The sequence below is a fragment of the Ovis aries genome, chromosome 9, assembly GCF_016772045.2.
Source record: "Ovis aries strain OAR_USU_Benz2616 breed Rambouillet chromosome 9, ARS-UI_Ramb_v3.0, whole genome shotgun sequence".
Lineage (NCBI taxonomy): Eukaryota > Metazoa > Chordata > Mammalia > Artiodactyla > Bovidae > Ovis > Ovis aries.
The window spans coordinates 79,916,505-79,938,847 of record NC_056062.1 but is presented as its reverse complement, the minus strand read 5'-3'; the positions used below and the strand labels follow the sequence as shown (position 1 = coordinate 79,938,847).

Here is a 22,343-nt window from a genome sequence, read left to right as displayed (position 1 = left end):
GCCACCTGGGAAACCCACAAAGTTCCTTAAAAACACCAAATTATTTCACAGTTCCTCCTGTCATATACTGCTACTTCTGCTTCTAACTGTCTTCCTTTTTAATCCTCCCAGCTAATTTCTAATTTTAGGCCCAGCTCAGATAGCTTCTTTACATGCTCATTCAGGAAATGCTGGCAATTATTATAGTTGCTGCTTTTGTCATTATGCCTCCATTTAGCATGTAAGGCTGTTTGGTGCCCCTCCTGTTGATTCTTTTCATAGTAAACCTGTAACACAGCATTAAGCATACTATTATCTGTACGTTGTAATCAGCTACCTGTTTTCCTCACCACCTACTTCTGAACTTCAAGCATCTCACTTTACTTATCCATTCTACTTTCTTTCACTCACACTACCTACCTGGACCCTACAGCATTGGAGTTTGCTATCCCTATTTAAAATAACAAAGACCATCCATAGTTTTCTAGTGAAATTCTTGTGATGCTGATAATGATTACATGTATTGAGTTCTTACTACATGCTAGGCACTTTCTAAGTGTTTTATATATATTGTTAATTCCATTTTATGGGTGAAGGAACTAGAGATGAGAGAAGAAAGTACCTTAGCCAAATGATACACCTTATAAATAGTGAAGTTGGGGTTTGAACACATGGAATAGTAGTCCAGAGTACAAAAAGAAAGGAGAAATATCTTCCATGTCCTGATACTAACCTTAGTCTATCCTATTATTCTGTGAGAGAGAAAGCCTGGAAACTCAACTCAAATATTCATTATATATCTAATTTCTAATTGAATTATTAGGTTGGTGCAAAAGTAATTGCAGTTTTGTATTGTTGAAGTTAGCTGATTGATATCAGGATCCATTCTTAAATAAATGTGGTTATGTTATACATCATTTTAATGTGCATTTCTTGCCTTATGTTTTTTGATAATGGCTTCTTACTTGCTGTTTATTTTATATTTATTTTAGTCTAGGGAGCTGATGTTAGACAAAAAGCAGATTCAAGAGATTTTCTTACTCAAATTCAAAATGGGTGGTAAAGCAGTAGAGACAACTCTCAACATCAACAATGTGTTTGGCCCAGGAACTGCTAACGAACGTACAGTGCAGTGGTGGTTCAAGAAGTTTTGCAAAGGAGGTGAGAGCCTTGACGATGAGGAACATAGTGGCTGGCTGTCAGGAGTTGACAACAACCAGCTGAGAGCAATCATCTTGATCTTGACATTGATCTTCTTACAACTACACGAGAAGTTGCTGAAGAATTCAGTGTTGACCATTCTACAGAAATTAGGCATTTGAAGCAAATAGGAAAAGTGAAAATCTCAGTACGTGGGTGTCTCATGAATTGACTGCAAATCAAAAAAAAAGAAAAAAAGTCATTTTGAAGTGTTGTCTTCTCTTATTCTACACGACAACAACGAACAATTTCTTGATCAGATTCTGACATGCAACCAAAAGTGGATTTTACACAGCAGCCAGTGATGACCAGCTCAATGGCTGGACTGAGAAGAAGCTCCAAAGCACTTCCCAAAGCCAAACTTGCACCAAAAAGAGAGTCATGGTCACTGTTTGGTGGTCTGCTGCTGGTCTGATCCGCTACAGCTTTCTGAATCCTGGTGAAACCATCACATCTGAGAAGTACCCTCAACAAATTGACGAGGTGCACCAAAATCTGCAACACCTGCAGCCAGACTTGGTCAACAGGAAAGGCGCAGTTTTTCTCTGTGACTTCGCTGGACCGCACGTCACACCACCAGTGCGTCCAAAGTTGAACGAATCGGGCTACCAAGTTTTGCATCATCAGCCATATTCACCTGACCTCTTGCCAACTGACTACCACCTCTTAAAGCATGTCAACAATGTTTTGCAAGGAAAATGCTTCCACAACCAGCAGGAGGTAGAAAATGCTTTCCAAGAGTTCACTGAACCTTGAAGCATGGATTTTTACATTATAGAAATACACAAACTTATTTCTCATTGGAAAAAATGCATTGATTGTAATGGTTCCTATTTTGATTAATAAAGATGTGTTTGAGTCTAGTTATAATGATTTAAAATTCACTGCGATCCGAAACTGCAATTACGGTTGCGCCAACCCAATAGGTCTTTGAATAAAATACACTTCTCTCAAGTTTATTACCTAGACATGTAAATAATATACAGACATACCAAAACAACTAGGGAAAATATTATAAATGGTAGAACTTACAAATGATATGAAAATTAAGTAATGAGAAAGATTAAGCCTGGTTGAGAAAAACTCAGGAAAGCCTTTTTTAGAAGAGGTGGCATCTCATATGCTCCTGAAAAGTTGGGTCCTAGTGGGTGAAGATGACCAGGGCTGAAGAATGTATGGCATTTGAAGAGTGGTTGCAGGGAAAAGAACAACCACCTCTTATTACTTGACTTTATGACAGAGGAGTGAAACAAAAGCAGGAGGCTTCAGCAGTCTCTCTCCCTCCGGAGAAAGGAGGGGTAGAGGTAGAAGACAGTCACTCCTGGTTCAGAACCCATTGGTCGCTACCATGCAGGGGTCTCTGGAAGCAAGGAAGTATGCCCCAAAGCTTTAGACTGATGCATGCTTCCTTCCCAGAGCTCATGCATTCGCATATCACCTGGTCTAAGTGTGCCTACTTCCCTGGACAATAAGGTGAGCTGATTTTTTTAATGGTATCTTAACACCCCAGGAGAAAATTGAGCTATCCTGAGGCCTTAAAACTGAACCTTGTGCTTCTAGTCTTGAAAAGTTGTTGGTTCCTAGAAAGCAGCACAGTGAGCCTTTCTGTTCTACTCTGTGGATTTCTCAGGAGATCCTTGCAAGGATTTTTGCTCAGTGAGTCTGATCCCTTTTTTGTTTAACACAGAATTATTTTTCTGCATGCATTTTCTTAGGGAAAATAGGTAATAGCCATAGGAAATCTGACACTTTGGTTAGTCAGTCACTAAGTCATGTCCAACTCTTTGTGACCCCATGGACTGCATCACACCAGGCTTCCCTGTCCATCACCAATTCCCGGAGCTTGCTCAATCTCATGTCCATCGAGTCAGTGATTTCATCCAACCATCTCATCTTCTGCCGTCCCCTTCTCCTCCCAACTTCAATCTTTCCCAGCATCAGGATCTTTTCCAAGGACTCAGTTCTTTGCATCAGGTAGCCAAAATATTGGAGCTTCAGCATCAGCATCAGTCCTTCCAATGAATATTCAGGGTTGATTTCCTGAAGCCGGTAGCAGCCAGCTCTGACATGACTACTTGGTGACTCACTTCTTCTAATGTATGAATACACAAAGAGTCATTTTGAAATCCTTGCTATTTGATGCCTTGCATATGGAAAATGCTTAAGAAGTTGCATTTGTGATTCAGTGTACACATACGCACTTGACTGGAATCCCCATTTTCCAGTCCTACCCTCTGTCAGGAACCAGTGGATGCCAGGCCCCTGTAACTGACACAGAATCCAGTGGCCTTTTATCAGTCAGAGCTGTAATACTGGCAGCTACAATGAACAGCCCCAGCTCGGGGACTTAACAAATAAATGCTTTGTTGTTACCCAGGTCACGGTCCAGTGGGCTGAGTGTTTGGGAGGGGACGCTGTGCACCACACAGTCTTCAGGTTCTCCGACTCCTCCCCTCTACTGGCCTCGCTGTGCCCTCAAACCTTCGAAGTCCTCCACTGAAACCTCTGTGTCTATTCAGGGAGAGGGGGATGAGGAAGGGAGGGAAGGGGAGAAGGGAGGAAGGAAGGAGGGACTTGGAAGATGACAGGAGAGGAGTTTGGAGCCAGGCCCTGGAAGTAATACAGGGTTTTGGGGTGTGGGGGGGGTTCTTTTTGGCCACACTACAAGGCTTATGGGATCTTAGTTCCCCAATCAGGGATCAAACCCACGCCCTCTGCAGTGGCAGCACAGCGTCTTAACCACTGGACCACTAGAAAAGTCCTGGAAGTAGTACATATCACCTCTGCCCTACATCCCATTGCCCAGAGCACATTACGCAGCCCTGGCTAGATACAAGGAAACTGGGAAATGTAGCCTTCTTGTGTTCAGGAGAGAAATAAAGTGGCTTGGTGAACACGTAGTATTATCTCTATCACAGTCCTTATCCTCTTCATTATTCTGGTTATTATGCATATTTTGAAAGTTTCAAAGTTGCCTTCCCCTACTCTCAGATATCCATAGGTTGGTGAAGAACACTGGGAATACACAAATAATACAGGCTTCTCAACTTTGCCCTCCCTACTTTTTCCTTGATCATAGCTTTCTGCAGCTGCTTCCGATTTAGTTCAGTTCAAACACACTGAGGTTCTACCATGAGTCGGCCCCTGTCCTAGGTCATGATGAGTACATCGCGAACAAGACTGCTCTTAAGATGCTCAGTCTGTTGGGGGCCAGCCTTACCATGTCATGTTCTAACATCAACTCCAAAAGTCTTTCTCCAGAGACATTCTCCTTCTCAGACTGCTTCTAAGTCCTTCAGAGAGAAGGCATAGTCCCCTCTCCACATCAGCTCTAGACAGCAACTCTTTATAGAAAGCCTACTTGTTCTTCCAGAGATTCTCTGTTTCCAAAGGTTCAAAACCTTCTACAAATGTCCCTGGGATTAATTTTGAGAGATAAGTATAGGGAACACAAGCCAGTGCCGTGCCCCTGCTTATAGCTAAGATTCTGTTTCAACAGCTGTGTCCTGAGGCATGACACAAATCCACTGTGTTCGCTGGTACAAGGTGAGCCCTCACACTTCTCTGTGTGGCTCTGGATGTCCCAGGCTGGCATCACAGGCCTCTGGAGGAAGCTTGCTCTGAGGTAGAGAGAAGAGTTGGCAGGAATCCCAAGTTCCCCTTCTCATGTCCTCCCATAAGGAAAAAGGGGACTTTATGCAAATCAGTTCCCACAGACAGCCACTGAAATCTCATGATTCCTCAAGGAAGACGTGGGTGTGGGTGTGTGTGGGTGTGGGTGTGTGTGTGTCTACAAAATTCAGGGGGAAATTTTGTGGAGGAGACTGCCTTAGGGTGTTAAATATAAGTTTAATTTAGCACAGCAAGCAAGCATCTTTTTAAATCAAATTTTAAAAACATTCTAAATGCCAGATTTCCTAAGATGAATTCTCTGGAAGAAGTCCTAAAACAACTTCTTTGATCACTTCCTATCATACTTGAGAGAGAAAAGTGGTGTTTTTGTTGTTTATTTGGTTGGTGGGTTCAATTCCATCCTTGTTCATTTTGGTTATAACAAATCTTAAAATATGGTTTTGGGTTTTTTTCTGAGCAAGTATTCTCATAGTGTTAAGTTTTCACCACCCCTGAAATGTTGTAAGAGTAATTCTAGTTACCCTCAAGGAAAAGATCAAAGGAGGGAAGAACATGTTAATGAGACATAATGATTCAAAACCTTTTCAACTGTTGTTCCCAAGTTGGTGGAACTTCCCAGACATATCTCTAAGGAATGAATATTTTGGATTTTGCTTTAGCATGGATGAAGAAGCATCTCCAGGCAATATCCTCCTCAAGATTTTCTAAAGTCACTTACCCAACATTATTATAGATTCCCCAGAGTTAGAAACTTATTAGAGAATTGAGTGAGCTGGTATCTCAAGTGAGGTTGCTTGTCCAGTCCTCTGATATTAGCTGGCTATATACTCACATGACCAGGACAACACTTTATTTGTGATAAGTTGTACAGCAGTGAACTTACATTGCTCTTTCATAGGCATAGAGAAGACACAAGCAGGGTTACTGTTGTAAAGAAGCTTAAAACCCAGAGGTGGACCCTAGAAGCAGGAACCCCATTTGGAACTCCATGAGAAGCAGCCTTATTCACTGCTGAATACCTAGTGCCTAAGTAGGACTTGGCATGTAGTGGCTCCTTTAGGCGTATTTGTTAAATGAATGGAGATGAGACAACATAGAGAGAGTTGAAGGAGTTCAGCATGAATAGCAGCAATCCATGAAAATGGTAGGGTTGAGCAGAGCCATGAAGAGTTATAGGCTTCGAGTGGATAGAGGAGAGTCAGATGGGCACACTGAGCCAGGAGACGAGAAAAGAGAAGCAGAGAAGAGGGAATGATCACAGTGCAGTGGGGAAATGGGCTTAACTCAGGTCAGAGAATCACACAGTGACGTGATAGAAACCAGGCAGACCAGGCATGCAAGTATGGACTTTGTCACACCATTTGGGTTTCTATCGAGTTCTTCAAGAAAACTAGAGATACCAAGGGAACATTTCATGCAAAGATGGGCTCAATAAAGGACAGAAATGGTATGGTCCTAACAGAAGCAGAAGATATTAAGAAGAGGTGGCAAGAATACACAGAAGAACTGTACAAAAAAGATCTTCATGACCCAGATAATCATGATGGTGTGATCACTAATCTAGAGCCAGACATCCTGGAATGTGAAGTCAAGTGGGCCTTAGAAAGCATCACTATGAACAAAGCTAGTGGAGGTGATGGAATTCCAGTTGAGCTCTTTCAAATCCTGAAAGATGATGCTGTGAAAGTGCTGCACTCAATATGCCAGCAAATTTGGAAAACTCAGCAGTGGCCACAGGACTGGAAAAGGTCAGTTTTCATTCCAATCCCAAAGAAAGGCAATGCCAAAGAATGCTCAAACTACCGCACAATTGCACTCATCTCACATGCTAGCTAAGTAATGCTCAAAATTCTCCAAGCCATGCTTCAGCAATGTGTGAACTGTGAAATTCCAGATATTCAAACTGGTTTTAGAAAAGGCAGAGGAACCAGAGATCAAATTGTCACCATCCGCTGGATCATGGAAAAAGCCAGAGAGTTCCAGAAAAACATCTATTTCTGCTTTATTGACTATGCCAAAGCCTTTGACTGTGTGGATCACAATAAACCATGGAAAATTCTTCAAGAGATGGGAGTACCAGACCACCTGACCTGCCTCTTGAGAAACCTATATGCAGGTCAGGAAGCAACAGTTAGAACTGGACATGGAACCACAGACTGGTTCCAAATAGGAAAAGGAGTACGTCAAGGCTGTATATTGTCGCCCTGCTTATTTAACTTCTATGCAGAGTACATCATGAGAAATGCTGGGCTGGAAGAAACACAAGCTGGAATCAAGATTGCTGGGAGAAATATCAATAACCTCAGATATGCAGATGACACCACCCTTATGGCAGAAAGTGAAGAGGAACTAAAAAAGCCTCTTGATGAAAGTGAAAGAGAGAGTGAAAAAGTTGGCTTAAAGCTCAACATTCAGAAAACGAAGATCATGGCATCCAGTCCCATCACTTTATGGCAAGTAGATGGGGAAGCAGTGGAAACAGTGTCAGACTTTATTTTTCTGGGCTCCAAAATCACTGCAGATGGTGACTGCAGCCAAGAAATTAAAAGATGCTTACTCCTTGGAAGAAAAGTTATGACCAACCTAGATAGCGTATTGAAAAGCAGAGGCAAAGGTCCGTCTAGTGAAGGCTATGGTTTTCCAGTAGTCATGTATGGATGTGAGAGTTGGACTGTGAAGAAAGCTGAGTGCTGAAAAAGTGATGCTTTTGAAGTGTGGTATTGGAGAAGACTCTTGAGAGTCCCTTGGACTGCAATGAGATCCAACCAGTCCATTCTAAAGGAGATCAGTCCTGGGTGTTCATTGGAAGGACTGATGCTGAAACAAATTCCAATACTTTGGCCACCTCATGCGAAGAGTTGACTCATTGGAAAAGACTCTGATGCTGGAAGGAATTGGGGGCAGGAGAAGAAGGGGATGACAGAAGGGGATGAGATGGCTGGATGGCATCACAGACTCGATGGACATGAGTTTGAGTGAACTCCAGGAGTTGGTGATGGACAGGGAGGCCTGGCATGCTGCGATTCATGGGGTCGCAAAGAGGTGGACACGACTGAGCGACTGAACTGAACTGAACTGAACTGATTTGAACTGCCATTTATTCAATAACCTAATTTAAGATCTATAATTTGGGGATAATACTAAAATATATATTAATTAAAAATCAAGAAGATACAACAGGTGAAAAGTTATAAACTTTAACTATTTAAGAGATGGCATTATTTTTATTATTATTGTTTCTGGGTGACCTTTTGATTGTGGAGGTGCTCTTAGAATGCAGAAAATGGTTCATAGAATGGCCTAGAATGTGTTCCTGGGAAGAAATAGATAAAAAGATGAAATCTATTGACTTCTTATTGAATAATTTCAAAATAGGACAAGTGAGAAAAAAACTTTAAACGTGACTATAGTTAAAAGTTAAATTTGTGTAATTAATTTAAATTACTATCAATTGGATATATTCATTTCACAAAGGTATATGCAGGAAGTAAAGATCCATTGATTCACTGAGTCAGTGAAGGAACTCGGTTAGAATAATACCCAAGCGCACTTGTATTGTTCAAGAATGTTCAACAAAGCTTGATTGTTGCTGATGTTTTGGGGAATATATAGCACTCCGTATCTTTAGAGAACTTGACAAACATCGATTTAAACTTCTTTTCAAATACATTTTCAAATTAAAGTCATTGTTTCCAAGTATGCCTAGAAGCAAAAAGCAAGATCCAGTGGTTGTGAGTGAAAGAAATTATTGAAGAGGCAGAAGTGAAAACTACATATTCACAGCGTAGAGACAGTTTCAGATGATGGCATTGTCTTGAAACAAATTTGGACAGTAAGCTCCTCCCACAGTTAGTTGTGTGGAAGTTTCTGCAAATGCACACACTCCTTTCTTACTCTCCGTTCAAAGCAGACATCATTAATCAATCACACATTCTTTCCAGCTGAGTCTTGGTTTGGCCATTAGTTCTTTTCACCATTTAAGGTTTTAGAAGCCAGTATCCACTTGGAGAAGGAGATGGCAACCTGCTTCAGAATTCTTGCCTGGAGAATCCCATGGACAGAAGAGCTTGGCCAGCCCTAGTCCGTGGGGTTGCAAAGAGACAGACATGACTAAGCGCCTAACACACCACTAGGTCAGAGCTGACACAGACAAAAGGAAAACTGCTTACTATCCTGGAGTGAGGGATGGCTCCACAAAGTTGCAAATACAGGACCCCCCTTATCACTGTTAATGGCCCGGAAGTGTATAAGCACATATGATTAAAATGCATAGATGCAGGACTGATATGAAAGCCGCTCTCAGCTTCCCTTCTCACATCTTGCTTGCTTCATTTATTTGGCTCTTCTTTATTTATTTATTGGACTAATGACTCTGCTACCCCCAATCCCCTTCGGTTTACTTATAGCTCACCTTATACTGAGTGCTTAGGAGAGAAAAGGTATAATGAGACCATTTCCTGCTCTGGAAGCATATACAGTACTGTATACTTAGACAAGGTCAAGCTATGTGAACCAGACAAATCCTGCTCCCTTTTAAAATGTGATCACTTGAGCTTTTTGTTTGTTTTTAAAATGAAAAAGCGCTCAAACTAAAAAAAAAAAGTAAAAAAAGGATGTGTTTCATTCTGGGTTTTCAAAGCTACTGCTGATTTCAAGAAAGCTGCTGGATAATTTCTTGTTAGCTCAATCTGATAGAAGCTAGAAGATAAGAATACCTTAGAAACCAAAACACCTAATTACTAAACTACCCTTGTCCAACCAGCAGTATGTTTGGGTTAAGCTTCCCTTTTCCAGAAACATGGAGAGGAACAGGAAAGAGGTTCTGTGCTGGGAGAATCAGGTGAGGACCAGAGCGATTTGTGTCCGGCAGGAAGGTTGTGCGTGTTGCTATCTCTCTTCTGCTCACGCAATGGAAGGCCAAGGCGGCTGCTGTGCAACACTGAGAGTCAGGGTCCTTTCACCCTCCTCCTTTTACTCTCAGTGTTGGAGTCAGATTTTGGAAGTTTTATTAGAAATGTGGTTTGAGGTCAGAAAAGCCTGAGTTCAGGTATTAGCTTGTGACTTGAGGCAAGTTCTGAACCTGAGTCTCAGCTTCCTCATCTCTAAAATGAGGAAATTGAAAGTAGTTCCTCACTGTTTTTGTGAGGACTAGAGATTAGATGGTCTAATAAAGTTCCCAGAACTATGCCTAAACATGTTCCGGGCTGAATAAACATTATCTGTTATTATTTAACTATTATCACTAGGAATAAACATTATCTGGTGGTAGTTTAGTCGCTCAGTTGCATCTGACTCTTTGTGACCCCATGGACTGTAGCCCACCAGGCTCCTCTGCCCATGGGATTCTCCACTCAAGAATACTGGAATGGGCTGCCATGCACTCCTCCAGGGGATCTTCCTGGCCCAGGGATCAAACTCACATCTCTTATATTTCCTGAACTGGCAGGTGAGTTCTTTACCACTGAGCCACCAGGGAGGTCCAAATATCATCTATTATTATATTATTATCACTGGTAATGTTTAGCTAACTGTGTCAGTTTCCTGTCACCCCTGTAATAGACCACCACAAACTTGACTTAAAACAACACAGATTTGTCCTCTTACAGTCTTGGGGGTTGCAAGTCAGAAGTCAGTTTCATGGGGCTACAGTTAAGGGGTTAGCAGGGATGGTTCCTTCTAGAGGGTGTGAGGGAAAACCCGGTTCCTTATCTTTTTTGTCCCCCAGTATTGCTACCTTGTGGCCCCTCCCTGCATTCTCGGAGTGCATCATTCTGATCTCTGCCTTCCTCACTCCATTACCACCTTCTCTGACTCCTTCTAAGTCCGTCTTATAAGGACCCTTGTGATTACATTGTATCTACCCAGATAATCCAGAATAATCTTCCCATCTTAAGATTCTTAATTTGGTCACATCTGCAAATTTCCCTTTTGTCATATAGACAGTCAGGGACTTCCCTGGTGGTCCAATAGTTAAGCATCCACCTTCCAATGCAGGGAACATGGGTTTGATCCCTGGTTGGGGAGCTGATATCCCACATGCCATGGGGCATCTCAGCCCACGTTCTGAGCCTGCATACGCTCTGGAGCCTGCATGCCGCAACCAGAGTAGCTTGCAGGCCACAACAAAAAGCCCACATACTGCAACTAAGACCTGACCCAGCCAAACAAGTAAAATAAGATAAGATTAACCAGTAAATAAAAGAATATTCACCGGAGAAGGCAATGGCAACCCACTCCAGCACTCTTGCCTGGAAAATCCCATGGACGGAGGAGCCTGGTGGGCTGCAGTCCATGGGGTCACGAAGAGTCGGACACGACTGAGCGACTTCACTGTCACTTTTCACTTTCATGCATTGGAGAAGGAAATGGCAACCCACTCCAGCATTCTTGCCTGGAGAATCCCAGGGACAGCGAAGCCTGGTGGGCTGCCGTCTATAGGGTCGCACAGAGTCAGACACGACTGAAGTGACTTAGCAGCAGCAGCAAAAGAACATTCACAGGTTTGGGGGTCTGGAATTGTGGACATCTTTGGGAGCCATTTTTCAGCTTCCCACATGGATCAGATTTGTGAACAACATTGTGATAATTTGCTTCATGTCTCTATGATGCAAAGCGGTGAGTAGAAGCTCGGAGGACATGAGTACTTGAGATACTAACCAAACACATCATTTAGAAATCTCAAGAACTTCTTCTGAAACATCCACTGTCTCCTTCTATCTTATCTCTACTTACTCAGGCAGGAAGATGTAATTAAATTTGTAGAAGAGCAGCGTGATCCTCAAACATAGATAGACTTGGGTTCACCATCCAACTCTGCAACCTGGTGGCTGGCTGGGTTACCTTGGAAAATTACACGATTGCCCCCAAAGCATCCCTGAGGCAGGGATTTGAGGCAGGTAGCTTATTTGAAAGGTGATCCCAGAAGCACTGATGGGGAGTGAGGAAATGAGTCTAGGAATGGAAGAAAGTTAACAAGCATCATGGTCTTGGGCAGGTTACTCTTGTGGGCCACTTGGGTGCACTTTGGGTTCTGGGAGACGGTATAAAACTTACCTCAGAGATGCCTAACCTGGGAGGGGGTTCTTCATTGACCAAGTGCTGACCCAGAGGTACTGTCCCCAGGACTCCCCGCCTGCTCAGGTCGCCCACAACTGATGAGAAAGGCTGTGTGCACTGGGGCTATGAATGTGGTACAGACCACATCTGCTGGCATGACCACTCTGAACTTCAGCCCCTCCTCTGAAAACTGAGGACAGCAGTTCACTCAGCAGGGATTTTGTGAAAATCCGCAATCACGTGGTGAACCTCCTAATAGTATGCCCCGCATATGTTCATTCCTCAATAACTGGCAGCTCTTCAATAAGGATGACATCAAATATCCCCCTCTTAGTTTCTGCAGATGAAATTCATTCACACTTGGAAAGATCACTCAACACTTAAAAAAGATCACTCAACATTTCTGAGCCCAAATTTTTTGTCTTCTAAAATCAGGGAGGGAAGTAAACTAAGCAATCTATTGTATTTTCCCAGGATTAATAATTCAGGTCTTCACAGATTGGTTTCCTGTGTCCTTTGACACTAGAACTTTCCTCTGGCCTCTGTGTGTGTGACTGTGACCTGACCTGGGCTGATTCGGCCATCTGTGACCCTTAGGTTCTTCTTGGTAAATCATGGTAGCCCCTGAAGAAATTTTGAGGTAAGAGTTTCCTACTTAGCTGACGGCTTCACTACTAGGTCATTCTTATGCCCAGATGGAGCAAGTATGGGGATGATTTCAAATAATTTCTGCCAGTCCACCTCTGAATATAATGTAGTATTTAAATTTCAATAATAAGAGCGCATTTCTAAGATTCACCATGCTGCATCACTGACTACTAACTTCATCAATTAAAAGAAGCATTTCTGACTTTTGGTATAATAATTGGCACAGCACTGCTAGTGATTTGAGACACAGAAAGCAGACACCTGTGGGAGCTAATAGGAAAGACCAGCCCGTGCTGTGCTTTCTTTGTTAGAATGCAGCACATTCCAGCACCCGGTTATAGCTTACCCTGAGAAATGGCCACACAGTATCACATGGCACATGCTGATAATTTTTGTCTGTCTTTGTTCAGTAGTAAAACATACTTAACAGAAAACTCACCCTTTTAACCCATTTTAAGTGTACTCTTCTGTGATATTATGTCCATTCACATTGTTACCCATCACCATGCCTTCCATCTCCAGGACTTTTTCATCTTCTCAATCTAAAACTTTGAACTCTATACCCAGAAAACAATATTAACAATAACTCCACTTCCCAAAGTGGAAATAACCATTCCCCTGACTTCCCTGGTGGCTCAGATGGTAAAGCATCTGCCTACAATGCGGGAGACCCAGGTTCAGTCCCTGGGTTGGGAAGATCCTCTGGAGAAGGCAATGGCAACCCACTCCAGTACTCTTGCCTGGAAAATCCCTTGGACAGAGAAGCCTGTAGGCTACAGTCCATGGGGTCGCAAAGAGTTGGACATGACTGAGTGACTTCACTTCACTTTTTGTCTCTATGAATTTGACCAGTCTACATTTCTCATATATGTGGAATCATACAATGTTTTTCCTGCATTATTTTACTTAGCATGATGTCTTCATGTTGTAGCATGTGTCAGAATTTCATTTCTTTTTAAGGCTGAATAATTTTCCATTGTATGTATATACCATGTTTTATTTATTTGTTTATCGAAATGTTCATTCAGTGAACATTTGAATTGGTTCCACCTTTTGGCTACTATAAGTGATGCTGCTATGAACATGGGTGTATAAATATATGCTGAAGTATTTTAAAGTAAAAACTAGAGACATAAAAATCTATTGCTTTCAATAGGAACCTAAAGAGCTAGTCAGATAACACAAAGAAAATATTGCCTAATCCTTAGTATTATTGTAGCTTAAAGCACTTTTAACTTCTTCACTACCTTAGTAATACTGAAAGCACTGGTCTTAAGGGTCTTCAAAATAAGATTTTAGAAGGAAACAGTTTGAAAATCTTGATTTGGTATTGTAAGACTGATTCTCTACTTCGTCTCCAAAATAGCTTTTAAAATACCATTCACACAATGGTTATTTAATTTCCTGCACGGTATGTTCATTCTACCAAATTCACATAAATTTCCACAACTCTTCATTACTTCTGCTTGGTTTCCAAGATGCAATTGCATAAAACCTTGTATTCCATGACCTCAGCATTTTCATCAGTGATGCTGATACTTGCCTTCTTATTCCTCACTGCTGGGATGGTGCAGTGCTTTACACATTCGTATTAACCTTTCTCTGCAAGACCATGCCTGTGGGGAGCCCCTGCCTTGAATTCTGATGGTGGCCGCAAGTGAGCCAAGTTGGTTACACATTGGTAGAGACTGGAGATTGTATTCTGTGCAGGAGGGACTGTTTGTTTTCCTAATTTATATGTGCGAGGCACTGTGCTTACTTTGAGGGCCCTTGCTTGCAGGAAACCCTTGCCTAGACTTTACTGACAGGGCCCTTACTTACAGACAGCCCTTGCCTTGACTTGTGGCTCTTTCTTTGATATGCTGGGAAAGCGGGCTTCCTATTGATGAGTTCCTGATTCTGCCTCTATCTCTTGTCCAGTGGTAGACTGCCAGGTCTTGGAAAAGTTGGCCTTGGACTTTGATCACACATTCATTAGCACATTTTTATTGAGTACCTACTGTGTGTCATGCACTCTGCTGGATATTTAGGTGACCTTGGCGAATGAAACAAAGTTCCCTGTCTCGTGGTACTCAGATTCTGGAGCTGTTCCTGATGCTAGCCACAAACCACGTGTGGCTACTTAAACAAAATTTAAATTTAAATTAATTAAAATTAAGTAAAATTTAAAATTCAATTCTAAGTACATTTGAAGTGCTCGATAGCCACAGATGGCAGGTGGCTACTGTACTGAACAGTACAGATGTATGACATTTCCATCATGAGGTAGGAAAGGGGAATATTAAATAAACTATAGAATGTTTGAAGATAGTAAGTGGTATGGGGTAAAGAAAAGTAGAGAACAGTGTGGGGAATGAGGTGGATGGAGACATACTAAGCAGATAAGTGAGAGGGAAGCCTCCCAGCGGACTGAACAGCCAGAGCAACATACTGGTTCAGGAATCTACGTGGCACATTTCTGGACCTTCACAGAGACCTGAGTGCCTGAGGCTGAAGGAGCAAGGGAGGAAGCGGGCCAAAGGTATGAGGGTCTAGGGAACATAGGGCTTTGAAGAATGTTAACGATTTTCACTTTTACTCAGAGAGAAATGGGGAAACCATTGCAGGATCTTGAGCAAAATGACATGATCTGTCATATTGGGATGGTATCGCACTGGCGTCTGTATTGAGAATAGACCAAAAGAGAGAACTATGAGCAGGCGATCACAGTAGTCCAGATGAGAGGTGACTGGAGCTTGGAGCAGGGTGTGGCAGCAGACGTAGTGAGAAATGGTCATATTCTGGATATATTTTAAGTGTAAAGCCAGCATGGTTTCCTGACAGATTGCAAGACTCAAAGGTGATTCCAAAACGCTGCAAGGTTTTTGGCGTAAGCAGTTGGAAGAGGGGGTTGGCATAAAGTGGAATGTGGAAGGCTGTGACTAGAATGGATTTTGGAAAGAAGACAGCAGTTTATTTTGGTAGATGTGCACATTTGAGATGCCTGTTAGGCATCCAAGTGGAAATGTCAAGTAAAGAGTATAAAACTAAGAAAGAGGTGTGGGCTGGAGAAGCCATTTGGGAGTCATCAGCAGTCTAGCCGTGGCTTGGGTGGATCAGATGGGAATGAGTGTAGAGAAGAGAAGAGGCTCTGAGACTGAGCCTTGGCAACCCCAGCATATAAGAGGTTGGGATAAGATCAAGGAAGGAATCAGCATATATTTTCAATATGTAAAATTTCTGTATCAAGCTAACAAACTATTAGACAAAAATGGTTTTTTTTCCCATGACAAATACATACAAATACAGTTCATAAGAACCTGGAAAACTAGGTTCAGGTTTAGAACTCTTGACTCTGGAGTTCTACACCATAACTTGGTGGCAGAGGGAAAGGGCCTGTAGCCCACACTCCGTGATTGAGGACAGAAGCAGAAGAGGGCATCAGAGAATGAGATGGATGGGTGGCATCACCGATGCAATGGTCATGGACCTGGGCAAACTTCGGGAGATGATGAGAGACAGGGAGGCCTGGCCTGCTGCCGTCCATGGGGTTGCAAAGAGTCAGACATGATTGGGCAACTGAACAACATAAGCCTGAATGGTTCACCTTTGGTAACAGGCAGGAAGACAGAGCACGGGGGTACTGATGCTGATGAGGAAGTAGCTGTGGGGGTGGGAGTGGGGGATGTTCTCATCTTATTGATCAGCGCTCATTTCTAGAAGACCCCTGATTAAGAATACCTTGCCAGAATGCTGTTTCAGGTCTAAGCTGACTTTCTTGTTGCTAATTCTATTTAAGGGCTCACTAACGATTCACTGTTTTCTTAGAGTATTAAAAATCCCAACCTTGTATAGCTCTTTTACTTGCATAATTCCCCATGAGGAACTCGAAGCACTGAGATGCAATATTTTGTCAAGAGATCACACAGTTAATAAGCAGTAGAAACAATTCTGCTGCCATTTCCTTCTGATTCATGATATACCAAAAAGCCCCCACTGGCCTTTGGAATATATTTCTTGATGTAGGAGTCTGGGAGTCTCTAAATAAGAATTTAGATTTTTAAGGGCTTGAAGGAATTATTCCAATAAGAAAATCAATAAAAGAACTGGAAAGATGAATAAGAACAGAACAACTTATTTCTTCCCATAAATTTTACTTTTGTAGTGTCAAAACATACAGTACAGCTCTTTTCAAACACTGAAACCTCTGCCATGCTGTGCCCTTTCTGAAGGGCAGTCCCTTTCTGCACAGCCCGGTGATATCCTACCCCGATCAGAAGGAAGGCTGTGGGGAGGAGCCTTGTGTGAGGTAAGGCTCCTTTCCTCATTTGTACAAAGAGAATAAAAACCACTTTGTGTTACTCATAGAGACTTGATTAAAATCAGCTTTAAAACATACCCTGAAGCATTTTCATCTTCATAGAATAGAAAGAGTTAAATACAGCCAATTGCGTATTATTTAAAGCAATACTTTGTAATCCAAGCTCAGGTCAGCTTCCGCTTCACCTGGAGAGAGAGAGGAACTTGTAACTGGGGACATGCCACCGTGTTTGCAAGGACTTCAGCCTTTGTCTCAGTCTCCCTTTCCATGTCTCTTCTGCCACTGTCCTTGTTGACTCCCAGCTTCCAAGGCTGTGTCATCACCATTCAACCTCTCCATCATTCAGAACTGCTCTCCTTCAGGCATCGTGAATCGGAAAACCACCTTCACTGATCAACACTGTCTCGTGCACTTAGTCGCTCAGTCGTGTCTGACTCTTTGTGATCCCATGGAGTGTAGCCCCCCAGGCTCCTCTGTCCATGGGATTCTCCAGGCAAGAATACTGGAGTGGGTTACCATTTCCTCCTCCAGGGGATCTTCCTGACTCAGGGATCAAATCTGGGTCTCCTGCATTGCAGGCAGATTCTTTACTGTCTGAGCTACCAGTCAAATGTCTTATGCCTCCTGGACTTGCTCCTCTTCTTCCTGACAGCCAGAACCTTGACCCCTCTGTGATCTCCATCGGCCCTGCGCTCTCATCCCTATCCTCTAGCCATGACCACTGGGAGTGTGCTCTCAGTGAGCACCGTACGCTTCCATCCTCCATGCCCTGCCAGTCCCAAGCCTGGCTAATGGTCTCCATCGGTAAGCCATGATGCATAACTCTCAAAATGTGTCCATTCATCTCAGGAAAAGCCCCTTCCTAATTCTCTGTAGCATCCTGTTCTGAGCTTTGTCTATGCTCCTCAAGCCCCAGCCCTCGCTTTTTGTCCCCTTCACTGAGGGTCTCTCTTCCAGCTGTACTGAGATGTGAGGACATCCACTGGGAGCACTCACATACCGCGCCCATCACAGCTTCACTCCGAGCTCCAGCTTCTCTCTGAAGCTGCCCAAGGCAGCATCTCCATGAAACCATGCTGTCCTTTACCCCGCTCCTTTCTTGTTCTATACCTTTTTTTACTGAAATACAATTGACATACAGTAAAATGCACTCACTTTGATAAGTTTTGATAGTCTTGAATACCTTGGTAACCACCACCCAAAGTTAAGATGCATTTCCAGATAGGTTCTTCATTCTCCTTTCCAGACAACTCCCAACCTCACCCCATCCCCAGAGACAACCACTGTTCTGACTTCTATTATCCAAGTGCGGTTCTGCCTGTGCCTGAACTTCGTGTAAATGGAATACGCGCAGGGAGTTGGGTCACCCATCGCTCTGTCGTGTGTTTGAGGCCCATCCATGCTGTTGTGCTTGTCAGTGATTGATTCTTTTTTACTGATGAGCACTTTCCATCCACAATCTGTTTATCCATTTTCTTGTTAAGTATACATTTAGCTTTTTTCAGGGCTTATTTTTTTTTTGTATTTATGCAGAAAACTACTAGGTACATTCTTTTTATTTTATTTTTTATTGGGGTATAGTTTCTTTACAATATATTCTTATACAAATGTTCTATGTGGATACATGCATTTTCTTCCTTAGGGAAATATCTAGAAGGGCAGCTGTGTTTAACTTTGGAAGAAACTGCCTGTTTTCCTAAATGGTTTTACCATTTCCCATTCTTTATATTCACACCTGATGCGAAGAGCTGGCTCGTTGGAAGAGACTCTGATGCTGGGAAAGGTTGAAGGCAGGAGAAGAGGGTGGCAGAGGATGAGATGGTCAGTTGGCATCAGCGACTCAATGTACATGAAACTGAGCAAATTCTGGGAGATAATAAAGGACAGGGAAGCCTAGTGTGCTGCAGTCCATGGGATCGTAAGGAGTCAGACGCGACCTAGTGACTGAATGACATTCCTGCCAGCTGTGGACGACAGTTCCAGTTGCTCCACATCTGTCTCTTCTTTTCGTGTCCTCGTTCTTGCTTTTCTTTGACACGTGGCCCTGAATCATTAGAGCATCTTACCTCTGTTCCACTCGAGCTTCTTAAGGACTGCAGCTGTGCTTCGATGGGCTTTGCGCACGCCAGTGCAGCCTTCCTTAGAGCTGGCTCTCTCTAAATCTATACAAAACAGGAGAAAATGGAACCCTGAGCGAGGCAGGGGCTCTGGGGATTCTGTACACACAGCCCAAGAGGCCCAACAAAATCAATATGATCCAGCTCTCCTGGCCGTGTCTTACAATACTGCAGCTTGAATGCAGGGCTCCCGCGGCCATTTGTTACAGTCTTCAGGAAGGGCTTTTTATCAGATTCATAGCGGCAAGTGATACAAATTATTGGATTTCTTTTCCAACATAAAAAATAGCTATTTGCAGCCTTTTGAAGCTGGGTAAATGAGCCATTGATCTTACCTATAGAGCACTGCAGGGTATTTTTATCCTGTCTTCACTTCCAATATTCTATGACCGGAGCTCGCCTCTCCAGCCAAGCTGTTCTAATCGGTATTCCCCGGGCATACCCTGCCTACACCCTACTCCTTGCCTTTTCCCATATTATGGGGGAAATGCTTACATGGAATGCCCTGTCTTTTTCCCTCCTAGAAGTTACATCTTCAAGGCCTGGCATATGCCAATATCTCTATGATGCTTTGCCCACCACTTTACCCTTCGGTAACTATTCTCTCTTGTGAATCATTATAACCGTCCCAGTGGAGGGTGATAGCCCCCATCCTGGCTTCCAGGGGCTCTAGGTTAATAGGGGCATCCCAGGACCCCTACATGACAAGTGTACTCCAAATGTCTGTGGCCAGCATTCCAGGGGGCCAGCTGCTATGCAGAATCTCTTTTTTTATATCCTTTGCTCAAAAGGATCCGCTCCACTTCTAGCCGGAACTGTCTGCCTCCTGCCATCATCTTGAAACGATAAATTGCCTCAGACCAGGTTTCGTCACTCACCAGTCAGTCGAAAGCTTGAGTTGCATTTCAGAGCGTGTGTCAAAGCATTCAGTGCTGCAGGCATGTGGAGAGGCAGCAAGTGGCATAGCTCCCCACCCCATCCGCACAGGCTGCTCACTTTCCAAGCGAGACGCAGAAACAGTTGGCTGAAACTTGGTAAATATCCTGACCAGGACGGGGTTGGGGGCGCTTATAAGCCTCCGGGTGTTCTTGTCTCTGTTCCCTCTCACTCTCTCGCAAAACAAACCAGCACCTTCTCTGTCTCCTCGTAGACTCTGGGCAGTCTCCCAGACATCTTCCTGAAAGACAGGCTGGACGAAAGAATCTTCTCTTTCAATTCCCTTTGTCTTTATTCAACTCCAGAAAGAGCCTTCATTTTAAATACTGGACAGCGTGAGCAGGAGTACTCAGGGATATTACCTTCCCAAGCTTCCTTCATTCTGCCCTTCTGATCATCCCTTCACCAGGCTAGGCTGCTTCATTTTGTCCTCACCTCCTAGTTCCTACAAAGCATGCTTGTTCATTCAAAAATATGTAATGCTACTTTAAATTGTTTAATTTTTCACTAAACACTATTATTGTCATTGCCCTGTCACTAAGTTATCACCAACTCTTTGCAGCCCCGTGAACTGCAGCAGGCCAGGCTTCCCTGTCCTTCACTGTCTCCCAGAGTCTGCTCATGTCCATTGAGTCGATGATGCCATCCAATCATCTCATCCTCTGTTGCCACCTTCTCCTCCTGTCCTCAATCTTTCCCAGCATCAGGGTCTTTTCCAGTGAGTCTGCTCTTTGCATCAGTTAACATTATGGTAGGGGTTCAAGTCGAATGAAAGCCAGGATACAAACAGTGCCTACTTCTAGAGCTTATGTTTACTAGGAGACATAGATATACAGAGAGACAACTACAAAAAAGTGTCCTGACTGGCATCCAGGGCACTGGAGGGACACAGAGAAGGAGCACTTTGTCCAAGCTCAGGACGTCTGGGAAGGCTTTGAAAAAGAGCTGACCTTTAAGCGAGTAACACTTACCTAGACGTCAGCTGGAAGACATGAGCATGGGAGAGGGAGGGGTGCTTCATGTAATAAAGGCCATATGTGGGAACAAGTGGAACCTGTGAGAGTGGGGTACAGCAAGGAACCGAGAGAAATTTGATGGTTTGGATCACAGGATGCAGGAGAGATCATGAAAACTGAAGCCGAAAAGGCAGTTGTGGGCATGATCCTAACACGCCTTGCCTGTACATTCGGATGAGTAGGGATGTCTCGTAGCAAAGGGGAATCATTCAAAGGCTCATAGAGGAGAGAGAGGTCACCCCTTTAGTGGCTGCAAAGGTCACTCTGGTGAAAGCTTTGACAGCGTGGATTGGAGAGATGAAGCCGGAGCAGCAGGCGGGCCAGATGAGCAGGACAGGGGCTCAGCCAGAGGAGCGGCGGGGAGACTGGAGAAGGCAGTGGGCTAGAGACATTGAGAGAGCTGGGGGAGAAGGAAGGGTAAAGGGCGAGGCCAGGAACGGGTTAGAGAGCCCAGGAGAGGGGAGGGCTGAGGAAAGCAAGGAGAGCAGAGGAAGAGGAATATACAGAGGAGACTGAACGGGGGCGGCAGGGAGGGGGCAAACCTGCGGACGGATCACCCTAACAGGAGGCAATGGTGAGTCTTTCAAGAGACGGATGGCCAACCTGGTCTGATGTCCCAGGAAGAAACCCTTAAACCCACTGGAGTTACCGCCCAGACAGGCTGCAATTTCAGGGGAACGGTGGAGGTAAAGTAGACTGAGCAGTGAGGCGGAAGTGAGGAAACAGAGATGGCAAGACAGGAAACTCTCTAGAGGACTGGCTATAAAGGGAGGAGATAGAAAGAGCAGTAGCTAGAAGGGGGTGTGGGGTAAAAGAATGGGCGGTATTGTAAGGTGGGAGAACCAGAAACAGGGCTGGAACGTGCTTTAGAATGAGCAAGGAAGGTGAAAACACGGAATCTGTGCTGAGAAGCAGTTGTAGGATAGAAAGCAAATAAGAGAGAAAATAGCAAATGAGGGAATATAGGCCCTGTGTCCACTCGATAACAACAAAGTTCTACAAGAGTAGGCTGAGTCCCCAATTTGCCAAAGGGCTGAAGAATCTGATTCCACACGGCAGCAGGGTGGGCTGGTCCCGGGGCAGACCCTGCGGCGCGTTAGAAGCTGAGGCTACCCAATCTCTGTGCCCGAAGTCGGGATAAACATCCCCACCTCGTCAGTGCAAGGAGCTAAGATGCAGAAGTGCTTAAAACAGTGCCTGGCACATGCAGGCAAGTGCTAATGAAATGTTAGCCGGAATCATCTAAGGAAGCCTAACTTTCCAAGGAAGGGACTCACCTAGTGGCTTCTCACCTGGGCTACTAATGAGTCTGAAAAAAACATCCTGTTCTCTAGACTGTAGAAAATCAGACCCGTCCTAAAGAGCTGGGTTCCTCAAGTCTGTGAGTCGGCTCCACTCAGAGGGGCAGGAGATGTGCCCATTGGGAAGGCAGTGTGAGCGTAGCCCAGAAATCTCCTG

At 43.8% G+C, this 22,343-nt stretch overlaps 1 protein-coding gene across 9 annotated transcripts in view; it reads left to right on the top strand.

The window, feature by feature from the left end:
• The window catches only part of CPQ (carboxypeptidase Q), a 575,285-nt gene that overhangs the window by 521,557 nt on the left and 31,385 nt on the right, over positions 1 to 22,343 (top strand). The window contains exon 8 of one of the 9 annotated variants that reach the window (XM_012184100.4): positions 972 to 2,042. The exons of the other annotated variants lie outside the window; for them this stretch is intronic. Within the exon in view, the coding sequence (XP_012039490.1) occupies positions 972 to 976 (5 nt within the window). The 3' untranslated portion in view covers positions 977 to 2,042. Of the gene's footprint in view, positions 1 to 971; positions 2,043 to 22,343 lie in introns of those variants that run through there. 9 annotated transcript variants of the gene reach the window in all.